The 20,730-nt window shown below is 45.1% G+C and overlaps 1 protein-coding gene across 1 annotated transcript in view; it reads left to right on the top strand.

Moving 5' to 3' along the window:
* The window catches only part of Phlpp1 (PH domain and leucine rich repeat protein phosphatase 1), a 209,266-nt gene extending 188,838 nt beyond the window's left edge, over positions 1 to 20,428 (top strand). The window contains exons 14-17 of the mRNA XM_051147211.1: positions 4,889 to 4,993; positions 13,375 to 13,569; positions 15,999 to 16,227; positions 18,337 to 20,428. Of these exons, the coding sequence (XP_051003168.1) occupies positions 4,889 to 4,993; positions 13,375 to 13,569; positions 15,999 to 16,227; positions 18,337 to 19,530 (1,723 nt within the window). The 3' untranslated portion in view covers positions 19,531 to 20,428. The remainder of the gene's footprint in view (positions 1 to 4,888; positions 4,994 to 13,374; positions 13,570 to 15,998; positions 16,228 to 18,336) is intronic.
* The last annotated feature ends 302 nt before the right edge of the window (positions 20,429 to 20,730 follow it).

Genomic DNA, 20,730 nt, shown 5'->3' with positions numbered 1-20,730 from the left:
AAAAAGAATAACTGGGAATGAAGAATAAACAGTTGCAGTTAGACCCAACTAAAGTTCCTTCCTTCTTGAGAAAGCCCATGGTGGGTGTGGATAAAGTGTGGCCAGATGAAGTTTAAGGTAGCCACAGTAGAAAAGATGCCACTGTGAGTGTTCATCACAAAACTGCAAATATAGTTAATGTAATTAAATAGTCACAGGGTCTCCACAGGATAGCATTAGACAAAGAAATTAAATACGTGTCACTGTGCACCTAGTATGCGCACGCACCTAAAATGCACCTCAAGGCTAGGGAACCAATTCTTTTCTAGGTAGGAGGACTGCGTGGTTGCTTTCGGCTTTCCCCTTTGTACTTCTCAGCCCTCGTTTTTATAAGTGGCGCTCTTGAATAGCGCGCTCTTTGTTTCTGCCATATGTTCGTATGCACGGCTGGGTTCTTTTGCTGGAAGTCATCTGCAATAAGTTAGGAAGAAACTGAAAAGATGAGCGTGTTGGTGAATGGACCACTACTAACGTTTCCGGGTAGCACAAATCAAAGCTTCCTGGTTAGAACCCACCTGATCTAATTAGTGCTCCTTTGCTGGCTTTTTAAATACTCACTAGAAAAACTAACTTGGTGTATAGCTGCAGAATGCTGCCTAAACAAAGAGTACATAGGACTTCATTTTCCTTCACTGTTTATGGGGTGCAGCCTAACTCCCTCAGTTCTCAGGCTTTAGTCTCCTCATCCCACAGCTGACAGGAGTGGCTGGCATCATCCCTAAGGTATGAGAGCTAAGAGCACTTGAAATATCAACATATATTTTCATCTTCATGAACATTAATGATATGAAATATTTATTGTTCAATAATTTGGTCAATGCCAGACATGATGGCTTACACCTGTAAACCAACACAGAGGAGACTGAGGCAGAGGAGTACCATGAGTTCAAGGTCAGCTGGGGCTGCGCAGTGATTTATAGGACCACCTGCGCGACAGAGCGGAAGAACCTGCTTCCAAGAGATCGAAAAGAACTGTATCACAATTTCTCCTTATGTGTATGGATTAGCTGTCGAGAGAAGTTGTACCAAATATATTCCAGGTGGATTAAAGAGTGAAATGTGTAGAATAAAATAACTTGAATGTATTCATAAGCTAGAAATTACTTTTTATGTCAGAAAGGACTAAAGAACTGTCAATAAAAGAAATCAGAGCCTGGCACACCTTTAATTCCAGCACTGGGGAGACAGAGGCAGGTGGATCTCTGTGAGTTCGAGGCCAGCCTAGTCTACAAAGCAAGTCCAGGGCAGCCAAGGCTACATGAAGAAACCTTTTCTTTAAAAAGCCAAAAACTAAGCCAAAACAAAACAAATCAGTATATGTAGACACACATACATATATACATATGTATAATTTTACAGGTATTTGTATTAATTCCTACAACTAAAAGGCAAATGACAACTGGGAAGAAATACTGGAAACCCAATTTAAAGTCTTGATTTTTTTAGTGGGTAGTACTTTTATAAGCCAGTAAAAAAAAATGTTTCCATTTGGGCTGGAGACATAGCTCAGTGGTTAAGAGCATATGCTGTTCTTGCAGAGGACCAGAGATTCTGATGCTCTCTTATGGCCTCAGCAGACACCTGCACACATGTGCTAATGCATGTTCACATACACAGAATTAAAAATAAATCCGTTTTTTCAAAAAAAAGAAAAAAGAACGAAAGAAAGAAAAGTTTTCATTCAAATAGAGAATGAGCCAAGGGCATTACTATTTAACAAAAGAAGTACAAACATACACAAAAAGAAGAAAGAAAGAAACATTCGAATACTGCAGATTGCCTGAGAGAGAGCCTTCTTTAAAAGTGGCTTTTAAAACACCTGCTTAGGTTAGGGGTCTGCATACTAAGACTGTTTTGTATTCATCTTCTCTCTCGTTTCCTTCTTTGCCCCCAACCTCTCCCCCCCCCCTATTTCCTTCTAGATACATTTCTACCTCACAGTCCCTGAAACTTTGTGGGGTATGAATAACCCGTCCACTCATGCTCATAGGTGTGGGGCCATGCACTGGAATGTGGACCGCCTGCCACACCCTCAAAGAAAACAGACTCTGTCCCCTAGAAGTCATCAACTGTCCATAAATCCTCAGATAAAGCTTTCGTTTTAAGAAGCAGTTAGTGTTTAAGTATGGAGATAATTATCAGGATATTTCTAGTTATATTTGGGATGAATATAAGATAACTTAAAAATATTTGTGACACAATTAGGAAAATATGCTGCACCATCATAGATGATAGATGCTTAATGATAGACAGACAGGCAGATAGACAGTCAAGTAGATAATAGATATACAGACAGGTAGATAGATGGTAGATAAGAGATCGCACAATTCTAGTTGCATAAATGAAATCTGTCAATGTCTTTGATGGGCATATGTTACTGAATAACCTATTCTCTGTGGTGAAGGCGTTGTGCTCTCAGAGTTAAAAAAATAATTAGGATGAATCATAACATTGAAAATGCTACCTTCTGGTTAGTATCCCAGAGACTGCATCTTCTTAGTAACTGGAAGTTTCCACACAGAACCGTGATTGGGGATGACAGACTTGTACAGGAGCTGGAGTGACTACACACAGGAAGTCTTCTGTGGCCTGAGCTCCTGGGTTCAGTCCCATACCAGAATCAAGATGTCAGAGAGACCACATAGCCATGTTTTTAGGAGGATGCTCAGCCACGTAGTTAAGCTAGAGAGGCCTTAAAAAGAATTGTGGAATAAGCCAGAGATTAGTATTTTTCCTGTAATGATTGGAAAATGGAATTATTCCTTTGAAAAGTTTTTGTTTTGGGCTTTTTGAAACAGGGTTTCTCTGTGTTGCCCAGGCTGTCCTGGACTCACTTTGTAGACCAGGCTGGCCTGGAAATCAGAGATCCACCTGCCTCTGCCTCCCAAGTGCTGGGATTACAGCACCACTGCACCTGGCTGTGAAGTTTTTGGTCTATAAAGATCATCAGTGTCTTCAGAAGTAGGTCATCAGCTGTCCTTAGAATTAGGAGGGTGGCCCAGGTGTGTGACAGATGGGGAACGTGACAGCACTTTACAGAGTTCAGCGCTAACTCCCTTGGAGAGCACATAGCAGCACCTTCACTTTTTATTGCCTCTCTTTTATTGATAAGATTGAAACAATTGAAAAGAGCACTTACAGCCTACAGTGAGTTAATTTTATATTAATACCATCTGTTTTCCCAGTGGGAGAGAGTAAATGGCTAGTAATTGAGAGTATATTCTTATGTGTGTGGAGGTGGCGGGTGCACACCCTGATTGAGCACTCAGAGCCCAGAGAAGGTGTTGGGTGACCTGCTATACCACTCTGAGACGGAGTTTCTCACGGAACCTGCAGTTAGGCTGCCAGCCAGCAAGCCTTGGCAATCCTCTCTCTGTCTTCTCTCTTCTCTCTTTCTCCCTCCCTCCTCCCCCCTCCTCCCTCTCCCTCCCCCTACTCCTTGCCCCCCTAAACCCAGCACAGGGGTTACAGATGCTCACAACCATGCTTGGCTTTTTAAATGAGTCCTGGGATCCAAACTGAGGTCCTCCTCCTTAAACAGCAACCCCCTTTTACCCACTGAGCCACCTCTCCAGCCCTTAGAGCCTTTTCTTTAACCAAATTTATTAATTTCAGAGAAACTGCAATCATGTAACTACAACTAGAGTGAGCACTAGATACATTTTAGCTGGTTCTTTGGAAGAGTATTCTAATATTTAACTTGGGGGGGTGGTCGTGACAAAAAAAGAGTTAAGTTTTAGGTTGTCAATAAATGGTACATATTTTTTTACTTTTTCCATTTAAATAATTCAAAGAAAGCCCAATAGTAACATGCAGTGATCCAGCTCCCTTTTGCTACATAGCATGCATATTGATGTACAGCGCTCCTTCCATGGTCAGGACGTCCTGCCCAGCGGCACTAGACACTGTCTGATAGGCTGCTTTAAAAGCAGTTAGCGTTTATTCCTTTTTACTTTATGCCTCCGCGTTGGTTATGTCGAACCCTTTAACAGCTGAGGACCTGAATCTCACATCTTAGAACAGCTGGTGAACTAGTAATTTATTAATGTAATTTTACATGTCTGTTGTATGGTATTAACATAAATGTAGATGGTTTATACATGTAAGGAAGAAATTGGGCATTCTTGGGTGTGGCAAGACCTAAGTAATGTCTGTTGACTATTTGAATGGATGATACAGATGATACATTGGATTTGAAGATGAATACTGTCGCCCAACCAAATTCTTTTCAAATGTGGGTGCTCATTGAGGTAATAATTATAACAATGTGATAACTTAACTTTTGTTTCCTTACATTAAGTATGTACATATTCATGTTCATGTGTGTGCAGGTGCACATAGAAGCCAGAGGTCAACTTCATTCAAGAGCTGACTGCTTTGCTTTTTGAGACAGGGTCTCACTGGAGTCTGGGGCTCACCATTAGGCTAGGCAGGCTGGCCTGGGATCCTGTCTGCCTCCTCAGCGCTGAGATTACAACGCTGTATGCAGATTCTAGGGGTCAATCTCAAGTTCTCAAGCTTGCACAGGACAAGTGCTTTATCAACTGAGCCGTCTCCCTGTTGTCTTAAGTTGTTCACTCATGTGAGGACTGAGGGAAGAGCAGACATGTAGTGTACAACCTGCTGAGCTCTGTTTGCTGCTCTCTGGTCACCATGAAAGCTGCTCTCCATGCCTTGTCTGTGCCCTTGTTCTTATTATCAGTGTAAAGCACCTGAGGCGTCAGCAGGTGCCTGACGCCAATAAATCTTTCCTTCACAGTAGACACAGCAGAGGTGGTAAGTGGAGGGTGCTTAGCTATCTCACTTCTCGAGTATTCCTGATGATTACTGCCACCTTTTCCCTCTGCAGTAACATGCGTTGCTTCAAGATTGACCAGCCTGCAGCAGGAGATGCACCTGGAGCCCCAGCAGTGTGGAGTCATGGCTACACTGAAGCCTCGGGAGTGAAAAACAAGTACGTCGTCGTGTGGCACTTTGGACCACAAAATGCCTGTTGTCTGCCTCCTTTCTTGGGTTAGAGACCCGGTGACCCATCTTTCCTCCCGTGGAGTGTCTTAGAGCGTATTTCTTCAGAGTGAGGCTCACTCCCCAGTGTTTAAACCGCAGACTGAGGACCTGCTTGGCATGCATACTCCACTTTTGTTAGAGATGTTGCTAGGATACTGTGTAGCTGACACATTATATCTGTGTAAGACTCCAGTGTTTGAAAAAGGCCTAGGGATCGACATGTATCTCTGCTCCTTTGAAAAGCTCCTTTATCTTCCTGGGAAGCCTGTTTACGAAGAGAGAAGCAGTTGATTGTCTATGTTCAAAATCTCTTAGGTGGCTGACTGGAATATGCCTGCAGTCTAAACTAGCTTGGCAGCCTTTGGTCTTCATTCCTGGTCATGTCATCTGTCTCTTGTCGCTACTAGTAGCTCATCAGGATTTCTTTTTAGAGCATGCTGATCACCCCTCACTTAGCTACAAGTGTAGATTTTCCTAAGAATGCAATCAAGTTGATCACTATATGAGGAGGTGCTGAGGATTAGAAAAGCAAAGAGTCCTATGCATTAGAGTGGTCATTCCTTCTCTGGCTAAGGGATAAGAATACAAAGTATTGAGAATACTAAATGAACAGAAAGAAGAAAGTGATCCAATAATAAGCTCATTAAATCCTGGGTGTAGTTAGAACCAATCAGATAAAACAACAGCATTCCCATCTGGGCCTGTAATCTCCAAACTCAGAAGGTGGAGGCAAGACAATTGATAAAACCAGCATGGACAGACAGACAGACACAGAGTCAGAGAAAGAGAGAGGCAGGGAGTCCCTCACAGCCCCCTCACCACTACCCTAGACTCATCTAATCAAAAGGTTTTAAAATATCCAAGGTGATTGTAGTGCAGGATGGTAAACCACAGACCTTCTGAGTGCCCTTCCTGGAGAGTGACAGACATGAGTCCTTTTCTGGGCATAAGGAAGCCACGGGGTCCCTTCCTTGTTCCCTGTAGGGTGACTTGGCTTTGTGCCGGCTACTCCAAAAAGGCGGAGCACCTGAGTAGCCTCCCCTCTGCCCAGGCTCTGGCTGTCTCTACTCTGCGCTCTCACTGTGTTCTGAGATTGGCATATTCTTCAGGACACTCAGGATGTCTTTGTGGAGGAGTGACATCTTAGGCTAAAGAAGCTGTCTTTCAAGAAGCTCCAGGATGTGGTTGCTTTCTAAGTCTAAGGCATCTGCTACCTACTTACCTATGTGAGTTAAGCAAGCCACAGTCAGGTCTGGTTTTCTCGCATACTGTTTTACCTTACAGTTGAGAAAACTGTGTAAGGAGCAAATGCACTGGCCTGTGAGCTGTCTTGGAGTGAACACACTTGCAGGCCACCAACTGGATGAAGAAACAGAAGGCTGCCAGAACCCCACAGTCCCAGTGTACCTGCCCTCACTTTATTTGATTGGTTGGTTGGTTGATTGATTGATTGGCTTTTCAAGACAGGGTTTCTCTGTGTAGCCTTGGCTGCCCTGGAACTTACTTTGTACACCAGGATGGCCTCAAACTCACAGAGATCCTCCTGCCTCTGCATCCCAAGTGCTAGGATTAAAGAAGTGCGCCACCACCCAGTCCCAACGCTCACTTTATTTCCAAGGTTTGGACTCTGACATCACTAGGATTAATCACGTGCGTTTGGGGGCATTGTTTTGTTTGTTTGTTTGTTTGTTTGTTTGTTTTTTATGTGCGGGGTCATGGGTTACTTTGTCTTTTTTCTTTCTAGATGTTTTGTGTGTATTTTTCCCTTTTAAATGTACTGATCACTTTAGCAAGGAGCTGGCAATTTTCCATGTCAAATGCAGGGTCCCTTTGCCTACAGATCTCCGTGGATCTCTAGTCTTACTCCCTTCCTCTCTGTGTGTAGAGTTGCTTCCTTCTCAGGTTGGCTCACATCCTCTGGAAGAAACCCGAGCAGGGAGCGGAGTGGAGTGCACCTGGGAAATTTGGGCCCTTTTCAGACTAAAAAAAGGGAAGTTTTAGCAGAAAGAAAAACAAACAAAACAACAACAAAAACTGCTTCATTCTGCCCCGTGGGAAGAAAATAATAGAATGTTAAGATGAGTATAAAATTGAGCTCTATTTTCAAGTTTCAAGCCTTTTATTAAAGTCTTTGATCAGTTTTTTATTCGTTTTTATACAGGAGGAAGATGGGGATTTAGTTTCGTTCCTCAGTATGTGGATGCAGTGTTTTCCCAGCATCATTTATTGAAGATGGCTGTCTTGTCTCCATTTGTGCTTTGAGCATCTTGGTCAGAAATCTTATGGCCATGGACTGTGGCAGCCCACACAGATGCACAGGGTCAAGCTAGACAGGGTCCCAGCACTGAGAGGACAGGTGGACACAGACTCCCACTGCAATTAGTTCTCTCCAATGGGGTCTCACTGGGTTTATTAACCATACTTCAGGGTAGATCCTGTGCCCAGGAGTGGTGGGTCAACACAAAATGAACTCAATGGTATTTTTGTTGTTGTTGTTTTTTAAGGGGATGTTGTAGTTGTAGCTTCACAGGTTTATATCTGGCTCCTCTATTCTGTTTTTTGTGGATGACCTTGCGGTTTACAATAGTTAATCGGGTCCTATAATTCGAAAGTCAGCATTGTTCGTTTGTTTAGGGTTACCTTAGCTATTCAGGGCCTTTTGTGTTGGTGTGTGAATTTCAGGATTGCTTATTCCACTTCTGTAAAGAATGTTGTAATGTTGATGGGGGTTATTGAAACTGTAAAATTGCGTTTTGTACCGTAGCCATTTCAGAAGGCAAACTCAGCCAGTCCTCAAGTGTGAAAGTCTTTCCATCTTCTGGTACTTACCACTCTTTCAATGGCTTAGGTTGTAGTTGTAGAGGTTTTTCACTTTGGGGTAGATTATTACTATGTAATTTATTGGTGTTATCTGTGTTTGTTTAATATATTGTCTTTAAAGTTACTATGAACTATTTCTATTATTTTCTTAGCATCTCAGAAGTCTTCTTGGTGTACAGGACAGCTACTGATTTTGTTTCTTGCTTTGCTAATCCTTGGCAGTACTGAGAGTTTTCCTGTGCCGTGCATATGGTTATATTGTCTACAAGTAGAGGGTAGTTTGACACCTTCCTTCCTATTTGTATCTCTTCTGTTTCTTTGTCTTGTCTTATTGCTATAGCTACATTTGAAGCCCTATATTGAATTTCAGTAGAAAGAACAGACAACCTGATCTCATTCCTGATTTTACAGGAACTACTTTGAGTTTACCGTCTTTAGTTTGTTTTCTGTTGCTGTGATACAGCACCATGGCTGAAAACAACTTGGGAAAGAGAGGGTTTGTTACAGCTTACAGTCTGTCATCAAGGTCGGTGAGGACAGGAACATGAGGCAGCACCAGAAGGTAGGACCTAAAGCTGAGGCATGAGCTCTTCCTTATCAGTTTGCTCTCTGTGCTTTGCTCCGCCTGCTTTCTTATATAACCTAGGACCTGCTGTCCAGGGTGGCAGAGCCCGCCCACACTTACCATTAACCAAGAACGCGTCCCACAGACTAGCCTGAAGGCCATTCTGATGGAAGCATTTTCTCATTTGAAGTCCCCTTTATCTAGGTAACCAAAGCTTGTGTCAAATTGATAATAAATAAATTTAGACAGATGGACAGACAGACCAGACAACAGATGATAGATGGATAGATAGATAGACAGACAGACAGACAGACAATTTTCCTGTGTATGAGTGTTTTGCCTGCATTTATGTTTGTGAGCTACGTCCATACCTGGTGCCTGTGGAGTCGTTAGAAGTTATCAGGTCTCTGAGGAATCACAGTTACAAAGGACTGTGAGTCGCCTGTGAGTGCTGGGAAGTGAGCTCAGGTCCTATGCCAAAGCAGCAAGTGCTCCCAATGGCTACCTTCCCAGCACTCTTATTTGTGAGAATGGCATACGTGTGTAAAACGAAGGAGCATCATGGCTGCGCTGCATTTTCCTCTCCAGCCCTCCACGCAATTCTCACGGTACCTCCCCCAATTTCATATCTATTGTTATGTGTTTGTCTTTATAAGCTACTAAAATCCAGTAGTGCCACCTGTATGTGTTGTGGAGTCGGGGTGGGGCACGCCCTGGAGCATGGAAACCTGCCAGTCCCACAGCTCAGAAAAGAGTGATTCTCCCTGCTAGCAATTGTCCACTGCCTGTAGCTCCTTAGCAGGGGATGGGGCCTTGAGACCACCATTTGGCACAAGATCAAACCAATTGGGGCCAGGCGAATAGATGGTATTTTTGTTTTTGAATAGGTAGATGTCTTGTCAAAGGCTTTAGCTATGTATGAGAAATTATCATATTTTTCTATGTTGAGTTTGATGTGATAGACTACTTTGTTTCTAATTTTTATTATTATTGATTACACTGTTTTAAATAATAATCTCACTATCTAGTCCTGGTATGCTTGAACTTTCTGTGTAAATCAAGCTGACCTTGAACTCGCAGAGATCTGTTTGCTTTTGTCTCCCATGCATGTGCTAGATTAAAGGTGTGTGCCACCACACCCTGCTCAAAGGTTTGGGTTTGTATGTTTGTTTTGATTGTGTGTAAATGTGTCTGTGTGTGGCAGCTGTGTTAACATGAGTGTAGGTACCACGTCCAGAATCATCAGATCCCCTCCTCCAATTATAAGACTTGTAAAGTCTATTATTTCTCTCATTTCTTTCTCAGTCTGTCATTTGTGTGTAGAAAGGCTACTGATTTCTGTGTGTTAATTTTATATCCTGGTACATTGCTGAAAGTGTCTCTCATCTGTAGAAGTTGCTGGGTTGATTTTTAAGGGACTTTTATATATAAAACTGTATCATCTGCAAATAAAAGTATATTTGGCTTCTTTTTCTTTCCCTAAACTTTTCATTTATAGTTTTATTTCAGTTTGGGTTTTCTTTAATGATTCCACATCTACTTTCATGTCTTGAAATGTTTTCATTCTTTCATTCCACTGTGTATTTTCACAGTCTTCATTGAGTGATTTCTTTACATTCTCTTTAAGGTCTTTAGCATATTCATGATAGATGTTTTGAAGTCCTGGGTTGTGCTTCATTTCTGGGGCCTGCTGGGGCAGGGTTGCTGGGCTCTGGCGGGAGGGAGCGTGTTGTCTTGGCTGTCCCTAGTTTTGCTCTTTGTGGCTTTGCACTGATGTCTAGGCATCTGGCGGTAGATGCTGGTATCTGGTCCTGTCTTGACTGGATGGGTGTTGATTTCTTGGTTTATGCTGTCCTCCTGGATCTCTAGAAAGTGTTATGGCTGTGTATTCCCTGGTCTGTGGGTGGCAGAGAGGAATAGAGGGGAGCTAGGAAAAAAAGGCTGAGAAGGGTTGTGGGAAAAAGATAGGGGATCCAGTTCACACCAAAAGGTGGGGTTCCCAGGGAGTTGGTACGAGGAGGGGCAAGTAGGCTGCAGTGGGACAATGGATATGTCTGGAGAGACAGATATGATCCGGCTAGGAAGACCCCGGCTCTGAAACAAGAGCTGGAGTGCCCAGGGGGTTGAGGTGCAAGGAAGAGTGAAAGAGAAGAGCTAAGCTGGGTCCAGGGAGTAGAGTTACGGTGATGGAGCCAGAGAGAGGGGAGGAGGCACCTGTAAGCAGTCTGCCACAGGGCTGGGAGTAAGACTAATGAAGGATTGTGAATGACACTACACCTACCTGAGTCTCTGTCAGGTGTGGCCTCTGGGGTCCCAGAAAGCAGGTGCCTCTAGGGATCAGTGGCTACAGGGTGATATGTTGGTGTTTAACTTTAATACTTTTTTACCTATCTGCTTTTTTTTTTTTTTTTCTAATTCTCATTTTTATAGGCAGCGTATAGTCATGTCTTGCTTTTGTCCAGTTTGATTTTTCTGTTTTGGGGGATAGTTTTTAGGTCTTTTATTTACAGCCAGTAAAAATAAGTTAAAGTTTAAATTTCAATTTATTAACAGAGTTTCTCTGTGAAACAGCCCTGGCTATCCTGGAACTCTTTTTGTTTTTTCGAGACAGGGTTTCTCTGTGTAGTAGCCCTGGCTGTCCTGGAACTCTCTTTGTAGACTAGGCTGGCCTCAAACTCACAGTGATCCACCTGCCTCTGCCTACCAAGTGCTGAAAGTGTGCACCACCACACCCTGGTTGTTTTCTTTAAAAAAAAAAAAAAAAAAAAAAAAAAATCTTAGCCATTCTTTTTTTTTTTTTTTTTTTTTTTTTTTTTTGGTTTTTCGAGACAGGGTTTCCTCTGTGTAGCCTTGGCCATCCTGGACTCACTTTGTAGACCAGTCTGGCCTCGAACTCACAGCGATCCGCCTGCCTCTGCCTCCCGAGTGCTGGGATTAAAGGCGTGCGCCACCACGCTCGGCTAGCCATTCTTTTTTTTTGTTTGTTTGTGATAACTTTTTTATCCCCTTTCCCATGTTATCTTCCGTGTGTGTGTGTGTGTGTGTGTGTGTGTGTGTGTGTGTGTGTGTGTATCTTTATAGTATACTCTTTTACCTATTGCAGCTTACCTCCAATTCTATATCACTTTACAAAGAGTGTTAGAAATATCTCAACTTCTCACGCATCTGCCTTTGTTCTATGTGGCCCTGTGTTTTACTTCCCCATTTGTTATAAAATTCCAAAATATAATGTTAGTGTTTTTAGCTTGTTCTGCTTTCCAAAGTAGTGTTTCTCAGTATCAGTACCATGGACATTTTGAGCCAGACAGAAGGTGGAAACCATCATGTTTACTGAGGGATGTGAGCAGCAGCTCCAGCCTCCAGGTGGTAGGTGCCACACTTCCATGGTGGCAAGAAGCCACATCTTTCCCAGTTGATGTTTATGTGTAGAGGTCTGATCTCCTTTTGTTCTGCTCTTTTTGTGCTTTTCACAGTGAAGTCTTCAGGTGGGACGTCCTTTTGTCGTGCATCTGAAGTGTCATCACCCATAGCTTTTCCAAGCTGCTCCTCACTGGCTGGGATGCTGAAAGATGCTCTCTGGCAGTCATTTCATCTGTAGTTCCCACAGCCAGTGTGCTGCCCCTCCAGGCTGGGCCTGCACCGCAGCCTCCCTTTTTCCCTTTGTTTAGCAACTTGATTTCATTGTTCCTACTTCTCTTGCTGGTGGTTTGTTGAGCTCCTTGTATCTATAGGTTTATAGTTTTCATCAAACCTGAAATTGTAGCTATAGAAGTGTAAAGTTCTTATGTCTCTCTTCTTGTCAAGACTCTGTCGTTCTCATAGTTTAAGTGTTATCCCACCACTCTCCAGTGCCCTGACTCTCCTTCACACGCTTTCTCCTCTCTCTGTAGCCGTTGGCTGTTGTTTTGAGGCGTTTGTTGGCAGGGTCTGAGTGTGTAGTTCAGGCTGGCCTTGAACTTCTGCTTCTCTCAGTCCATCTAGGACTATAAGTCAGTATTGCTGTGCCTGGCTTCCTGGCTTTATTTTGGAGGCAGACTCTGCCTTCTTGTGCTCAGTGGCTGCCCCTTCCAATCCAATACCCTATTTTCTTCTGCCAGCAGCACTGGCCAAATGCTGGGCCTTTTTTTTTTTTTTTTTTTTTCCAAACATTGCACATTCTTTATCCCCTCTTCGTGTTTTATTTGTCACTTTATTTTGATATGAATGTTCTACTTAGTAACTATTTATTGTATGCATAGGTTGTAGGTCATAACCTGATATATTTCTCATTTCTCTTACTCTTTTTTTTCATTGTCATTAAAAATAAAGTTGGACCTGAAGAGATGGTCCAGCAGTTAAGAGCGCACATATTCCTCTTGTAGATGAGTCAAGCTCAGTTCCCAGTTTGGCTTTTAGCTTCCATGTCAGGACAGTCAAGGCTGCCTGTAAGTGCAGTTTCAGGGGGCTCTGCCTCTGCTCTCACAGGCATGTACACTCATACAGGCAACTATCACCCCCAACACAGAGCACACACACACACATAATTAAAAATGAGTCTTTAAAAAAAAAAAAGAGTCTGGAATGATGGTTCAGTTAACAGCACATGCTGCTTTTGCAGAGGATGAGGTTTTACATGTAGCACATGGTGGCTCACAACCACCTGTTTCTCCTCCAGACACCACAGGTAACAAGCATACGCATACATGCATGCAGGCAAAACATTCACACATGTAAAGTTTAAAAATAAATAATTTTTAAATTATTTAAAAAAAAAACACTAACTGGAGGAGAAGTCATTCAGTGATCAGTTCCTACAAGCCTTCTGAGCTCTTGTTTTTCAAATCTTCTTGGAGATGAAGAGCAACCAGAGCATCCTCAGAGACAGAGACACAGAGAATTGAATTGCGTAGGGCATAAGAAAGAAAAGATGAATAGCTCATCACAGAAGTTGTCTCATCCCGCAGGCTGTGCGTTGCAGCGCTGTCTGTGAATAACTTCCGTGACAACCGGGAGGCGCTCTATGGTGTGTTCGACGGAGACCGGAACGTGGAGGTGCCGTACCTTCTCCAGTGCACCATGAGTGATATTCTGGCTGAAGAGCTTCAGAAAACGAAAAATGAAGAAGAATACATGGTCAATACGTTCATAGTCATGCAAAGGTAAGTGGTTTCTTCTACCTCTTTTTGTTTTATTTCTTTATTATGTTCACTTGGAGGCGTAGTCTCACTGTGTAGCCCATGCTGGCCTTGAACTTGGAATCCTCCTGCCGCAGCTGCTTGAGTGCTGCGTTTATAGTTCGTCTCTCTACATCAGGCTTTTTGCTCTTGTTTGCTGCTTCTCTCATGTTAGAAAGGTTGATCGCAGTGTAGTTTCGGCTGACTGTTGCCGCTGCGTGTGGGCAAACGGTGCTGCTTGGTTGTTAGGGATAGACTGTGCTTCAGTTTGAGATGCACTGATGTTCCTTCTTAGTGACAGGGATCTCATTTCTCAGACAACTGGGCCTTAATGTTAAGCCTCTGTTGGTTAGCATATTTTCTTCATTTACAACACCCAGCTTCCACCAGATCACAGGGTACCACAGACGCCTTAGGTCTCCTCGTGTGCCGTGTGGACTTCTCCCCCAGATCACAGGGTACCACAGACACCTTAGGCCTCCTCGTGTGCCGTGTGGACTTCTCCCTGGAACGAATCATTTCTGTCCCAGTTTTTTGAACAATAGGAAGCGCTCTCACTAGTTTGAAACTGAGTGGGCCAAATTGTAGGCTAGTTTTAAAACATTCTTTATATGTTATCTTCTTCTCACTTACTCCGTGTTAAATAAGTGTTGGTGCAAGTGTTACAGACTCCTAGGCTGCTGCCTGTCACTTGTACCAGCATCAGAAGGTCACTACAAGAACTGTGGCATACTGCTTGAACTCTTAGGGACAAGTGTTGTAAGGAGCCCTTCATTCAAAGCTTTTCATTCTTCTGTCACCCTGGTGGCTTTATGGATTGGAAAGGAATCGCCTCGCTGCTCTTTAAGATCTACGGTACATATCCAGTGCTTTGAAGGTCCTAGCAGCATTAATGAGCTGTTTCCCTCTCCTTCCTCTCCCCATCGGTAACCTGACAGATGATGGCTTTGCTGTCAGGATAGGTAGTGTTTGTGGTGAAGTGTTGCCCCTAGAAGCCTCGGCAGGTGTGTCTGCTTCATGCAAAGCCGAGGCAGGCAGGTTCTGGCTTTTGCTTTCACTGTGTCCCTGCCTGCCAGATCCCTAGTGGGCACAGACAGCACTGAGCACAGTGGTAAAGCTAACAAATAGTCATTGTGCTGCCTTACATGCCCTGATGTTTTTCTCCAGTGAGATACGCTTGCTGCTTGTCATAGCTTGTTTGGGAAACCAAAGTACATAGAGGTGAAGTAAAGTACCCCAGGGCCTCCTAAGCTGTACAGGCTCAGCATCCTGAGACCCCTGCCCCATGGATGCTGTGGCCACACAATCCTTTTCCCATTTCAGGTACCACCTTATCCCAGAAGACAGTAAATGTGTCACACACAGACGTACACACACACGCCTTCCACTCTGCTTACAAACTTCTGTTCACAAGCCTTTGTGCGTTTGAAAGTATTGCTGCCCTAGAAGCGTGCACCAGTCAGATTTAGTCATGGAATCCGTACACCTGCAGGATCTTCTCTGTGACTTTTGTCTATTAGTTAACAAGGTCTAGAACCAGGGAGTTTTTCAGTCCTCAGAGCAACTGCCTGTTCTGTGTGTCTGGTTGTCATGGGGGCAACTCAGGGGCCCTGGTTCCCATCACTTGGACTCTGACAGTGCTTGGGGATCTTCCATGTCCTCAGCAGGCAAGAGAGGCCAGTCCATTTGTTTGCTTTTCTTTCTGTTTGTTTTTTTCTTTTTTTAACTGTCAAAGTTCATTACAGGAGTCTTGAAGGAACGACCATTGGTGGACCTGTGATCAGAGAGAGAGCCTTGCTCTTTATGGCAGTCCATGTTTGTAGGTGCTTCAAGTACTAAATAAGTCCCTGATTGATGGACAATGGAGGATAAAGCAGAGACATGTGGCGTCTGATACCTGAATGCTGTCCTGTAGGTTTCATAGAATACATAGTGCTGATGAAGACAGTCTTGGCCGCACAGGGCAAGAGCAGCAGCGAGCGTCCTTCGGCAGTATGGTGGTTAGGGTCAGTCTGCAGTGCCTGCATGGGCCTCCTGTGTCCATGCCTGTTGGGATTTATATGGGATAGAGAGGATTTGTAGACGTAGGTGGGGAGGGAAACAGCACTTTGTTGATGGTTTAGAATGTAGTGCTGGGGCCATATAACTGACTCGGGACAGCAGGGTGGACACAGCAGGCCAGGACAGCTATGTGGCTCTTAACCAAAAGGTGATCCTTCCCCTCACAGAGGAGTGGGTGCCTCTCTGTGTAAATGTGTGTGGTGTCAGCTTCCAGGGACCTTTCTCTTCTTCGAAGCTGAGTGGCTCTGCGGGGTAAGGCTGAGTCCAATCCCTGTTGCACTGGTGCCGTCCTCCTTGTGAGTGAACAGAATGTGGTGAGGCAGTTGAGTGCTCACTCTTCTCTTCGGCTTCAGGAAACTGGGAACTGCTGGGCAGAAGCTTGGCGGTGCTGCTGTCCTATGCCACATCAAGCATGACCCTGTGGACCTGGGAGGATCCTTCACCTTGACCTCGGCTAATGTTGGCAAGTGCCAAACGGTTCTCTGTCGAAATGGGAAGGCACTGCCTCTGTCCAGGTCATACGTCATGAGCTGTGAAGAGGAGCGGAAGAGGATCAGGCAGCACAAAGCCATCATCACTGAGGTGAGGAGAGGCATTCCTCAGCCAGCAGGGCAGCGGTGCCCCCTGGTGGACACTCCAGGAAGCTTTGAGTGTTAGTTTAGAATTAGAATTCCACAATACATCACATTACAAAGTAAATTCCTTGGTGCTGTCTGAAGGTTACTATAAAATAGTAAGGCCTTGATCAGTTGCCATGGAGGCAAGACTGCTTCATGGGTACTGCGCCAGTAGATCTGCAGAGCCAACTCACTGGGGCTGGGCTCCTGAAGCCACACTGCTAGGTTTATATCTCAGCTCAACCACTTGTAGGATATGACCTGGTAAGCCTTTATTTTCCCCTGTGTAAAGTTGGAGTCACAGACGCCCATCTTACTTTACAAGGGTACTCTAACACATAAACTATGGTGTCTGTCTTGGAATATAACTATTTTCTGTTTTACCAGTTAAGTAATACTGTTCTCAGAGGGCAGGAGGCAAAGTGCAAGGCCTGGAGATATATTTGATCATCAAAACTGGGGTATTGTTGCCACCTAGAGAGTAGAATCTAGGCATATGGCTAAGCAGCCTACAGTGTGGGCATAGTCCCACAACAAGGAGTGGTCTAGTCACAAATGACAATAGGATTGCTGTTCAAAACAAAACAAAACATCAAAAAACCTAGCTTAACAGTGTAGCATGGTCACTGTTAACGAACTCCCATGATTCAGCAGCATGTTGGTCACCCACCCATAGCCTGGAAATCCCCATAGAAACACATCTATTCACAAGGACCTAACCTCCTCTTAGTGGCAAAATGCATGGAGCAACGCATAGCTTCAGGCTGTGGGCTGAAGGCTAGTGTCCAGAAGAGAAGAGAGCTTGTGCTGAGCACCCCAGAAAGACACCCGTGTGCCGCATGACTCTGGAAGTGCTCCCACATATAAACTTAGTTCCTTGTCTGTTCCAGCCGCTGAGGATTAAAGTGGAGGATGAACACAGGTTAGGGCATAGATTGCACAGTGCTTATGAAGTATAGCGAGCTGAGTGGCAGCATGGGAAGAGCAAGACGTCTGCTGCCCAAGCCACATTTTGTAGGTCAGCTGTGCCCTCCCTTGTCACTTTTGTCTGCTCTGCTGCATCTTCAACAACGAAAGGCTTTTACTTCACCCCTTCTAAACCCTGAAGAGGCCTTGAGAGCACAAGCTGGGAGAAACCTGAAGGGCAGCTAGGGCAGCCAGCAGCTTCTTGCTGGAGTAGATTTTATTACTAGAATCAAGGGAGCTTAAAATTGCTTGAAAGCCTGCTTCACTCATCTCAGTTCCTAGCCTGCTACCTGCCCTTGGGCATGGCTGGTGAGGTCACGTGAGTGGGAACGGCACCCAGGGACAAGCAGACACTCACAAAGCCTGGGTGTGGTGGAGCGCAGGGGTCACTCTCTCACAGAAGCAGTTGTTCACGCCCAGATGCACCAACATTGCATTTGTCGTTGAGGAACCTTCTATGGGAAGTAGGAGCATGGGGACAGATGTGGCTGAAAACCAGAGAACCTCAAGCCTGGAGGGTAGAGAGCACAGCAGTGACATGGAGCTAAGATTTCAAAGTACTCATCTTTTACCTGGAAAATGGCCTGAATGGGGCAGAATGAGCCACCTAAGAGAGGGCAGACCCCAGAAGTCAGGTTCAAGAAAAGGTACTCCTGTTAGCATTGCCTCTCCAAACATATGAACATTGTGATCCAGCTACAAACATCTGTGGGGTCACAAAGGACTCCTTAACCTTTCCCCATGCCAGCTGTGCTGTGGACAGAGTGCTGGGGTTGAACCATCCCTGACCAGGTGTTTGTCTGCCTGGGATGGCTTACCTCTTTAGAATACAGTGCGCACACATGACATGTAAGGCTAGACATCAGCTGTCATAAATAGATAGATCTTACCACGTAGTCTAAGTGTGCTCCCCCATTAAAGGAATGACTAAAATACTTCCTTTTGGCTCTGGTGCTCCTTACGAGCCCACGTCCACATTTCAGCCATTCCATATAGGGTGTGTGAGCCTCCTCCCTGGGATGCCCAGTACTTCCCTGTGGCCCAGAGGGAGGCTGCTCAGTAGCCATGTGTGCTCTGTGCTCATTGTTTTCTTTGGAAATTCTTCTAGGATGGCAAGGTTAATGGCGTGACAGAGTCCACACGCATCCTGGGCTACACCTTCCTCCACCCCAGTGTGGTGCCTCGTCCCCATGTACAGTCAGTGCTTCTGACTCCACAGGATGAGTTTTTCATCCTGGGAAGCAAAGGGCTATGGGACAGCCTATCCATTGAAGAGGCTGTGGAGGCTGTGCGCAATGTGCCAGATGCTCTGGCCGCTGCCAAGAAGCTGTGCACCCTGGCCCAGAGCTATGGCTGCCATGACAGCATCAGTGCTGTGGTGGTGCAGCTCAGTGTCACTGAAGACAGCTTCTGCTGCTGTGAGCTCAGTGCTGGAGGGAGCATGCCACCACCCAGCCCTGGAATCTTCCCATCCTCTGTCAACATGGTGATCAGGGACCGGCCCTCAGATGGGCTAGGTGTGCCATCCTCCAGCAGCGGCATGGCCTCTGAGATCAGCAGTGAACTGTCCACCTCTGAGATGAGTAGCGAGGTGGGCTCCACCGCCTCTGACGAGCCTCCATCTGGAGTCCTGAATGAGAACAGCCCTGCCTACCCCAACGAGCAGCGCTGCATGCTCCACCCCGTCTGCCTGTCCAACTCCTTCCAACGCCAGCTGTCCAGTGCCACTTTCTCCAGCGCATTCTCTGACAACGGCCTTGACAGTGACGATGAAGAGCCCATTGAGGGCGTCTTCAGCAATGGCAGCCGGGTGGAGGTAGAAGTGGACATCCACTGCGGCCGGGCCAAGGAGAAGGAGAGACAGCAGCACCTGCTTCAGGTGCCTGCTGAGGCCAGTGATGAGGGCATTGTCATCAGTGCCAATGAGGATGAGTCAGGTCTGTCCAAGAAGGTGGATTTCTCTGCTGTAGGGACCATTGGGCGACGCAGGGCTAATGGCTCCGTAGCTCCCCAGGAGAGGAGCCACAATGTGATAGAGGTCGCTGCGGATGCACCTCTCCGAAAGCCGGGGGGCTATTTTGCAGCCCCAGCTCAGCCTGATCCGGATGACCAGTTTATCATACCGCCAGAGTTGGAAGAGGAGGTCAAAGAAATCATGAAACATCACCAGGAACAGCAGCAGCAGCAGCAGCAGCAGCAGCTACCACCGCCCCAGCCCCAGCCCCAGCCCCAGCCACAGCCACAGCCACAGCGGCAGTTCCAGATGGACCACCTGCCAGACTGTTATGATACACCACTATGACCCAATCTGACTACTGTTTTAAACAATAAACCAAGCAGAAAGACTGCGAGTCTCCCAGGCTCACATTAAAGCAGGGGTGTTAATTCACGCTCTTCTCCCAGACACTGCCCCTACCCCCCGCTGCTCATCTGTAGCTTCTCTTTGTATTGGTTACTTTTAATAATTACCACTTTTCTTCTAGTGACACTTTACCAATATGATTTAAATTTGTTAACTTCTTTCCCTAACATATCAAATGTGTAAAGACAAAGAACAAAAGGTTTAATATATTACAGAGAAAACAGTTAATGATAATGTAATATTTTTAAAAATGGCTTTTTGTTGTTTTGTTTGTTTGGAAGGCAGGGCAAGTTGTCATTGCTAAATGATTTAATAATATTGTAATTGTGTATTTCTTTGTGGGGAAAGGCTTTTTTTTTTTTTTTTTTTTTTGTCTTGAAAATGATAGACATTTGTAGAATATGGAGACTAACTCCTAGGAGTTGCTTTACTCTTGTCAGGTGACTTAGGTCACTGGGATTCACTAATTTTCTCTGAGAGAACAGTTGATTGAGAAATTTATATTGTAAATAGCTCAGTGTTGCATAGTGAAGCTTCGAGTGTTGTAGTCTCAGCATAAGGACACAGCCTAAATAACTGACTTCTCACCCCTCTGAACCCCCGCCCCCATCTCCACCTAACTCATCTTCAGCAAGGGCCATTTGCTCAGTGTGTTCCTGTGCAGATACGTACGTGGTCCTGCTCTTGGGAGCCCAGAACCTTTTACAGACACGTTTTAACTGTGTTCCTTACTGCTGCCACAATCAGCATGACTGTACAGAGCCCTAAGGCCCTCCTCACAGCAGAGTGCACAAATGGACATGTCAGAATTTTTGTTACAATAAATATGAAAGTTACACCTACTGTGTCCATCTGCTTTTGTCTCAGCAGTCAGGTGTGTCTTACAGAGAGTCACGCTGGCTCAAGACTGGAAGGAGTAGGTGGAGAGTTGAGGTGAGCTAACACTGTGGCTTGCCGCTTGTTTCCTTAATACTCAGGTTCAACCGCAGCAAATGAGGTAGTGAAATCGACCTGCTGGTCACCTGTATGCACAGCTGGTGTGGTGCTTTTGTCTTTTATTTTCATGCAGGGTAGACACAGAGAGGGGACTAGATGTAGATGGCAGGGCAGAGCCCTGCAGAACCAGGCTGCCTTTCAGTT

Source organism: Acomys russatus, chromosome 6 (assembly GCF_903995435.1).
Source record: "Acomys russatus chromosome 6, mAcoRus1.1, whole genome shotgun sequence".
NCBI classification, from domain to species: Eukaryota; Metazoa; Chordata; class Mammalia; order Rodentia; family Muridae; genus Acomys; species Acomys russatus.
This window is presented reverse-complemented; position numbering and strand designations above follow the sequence as displayed.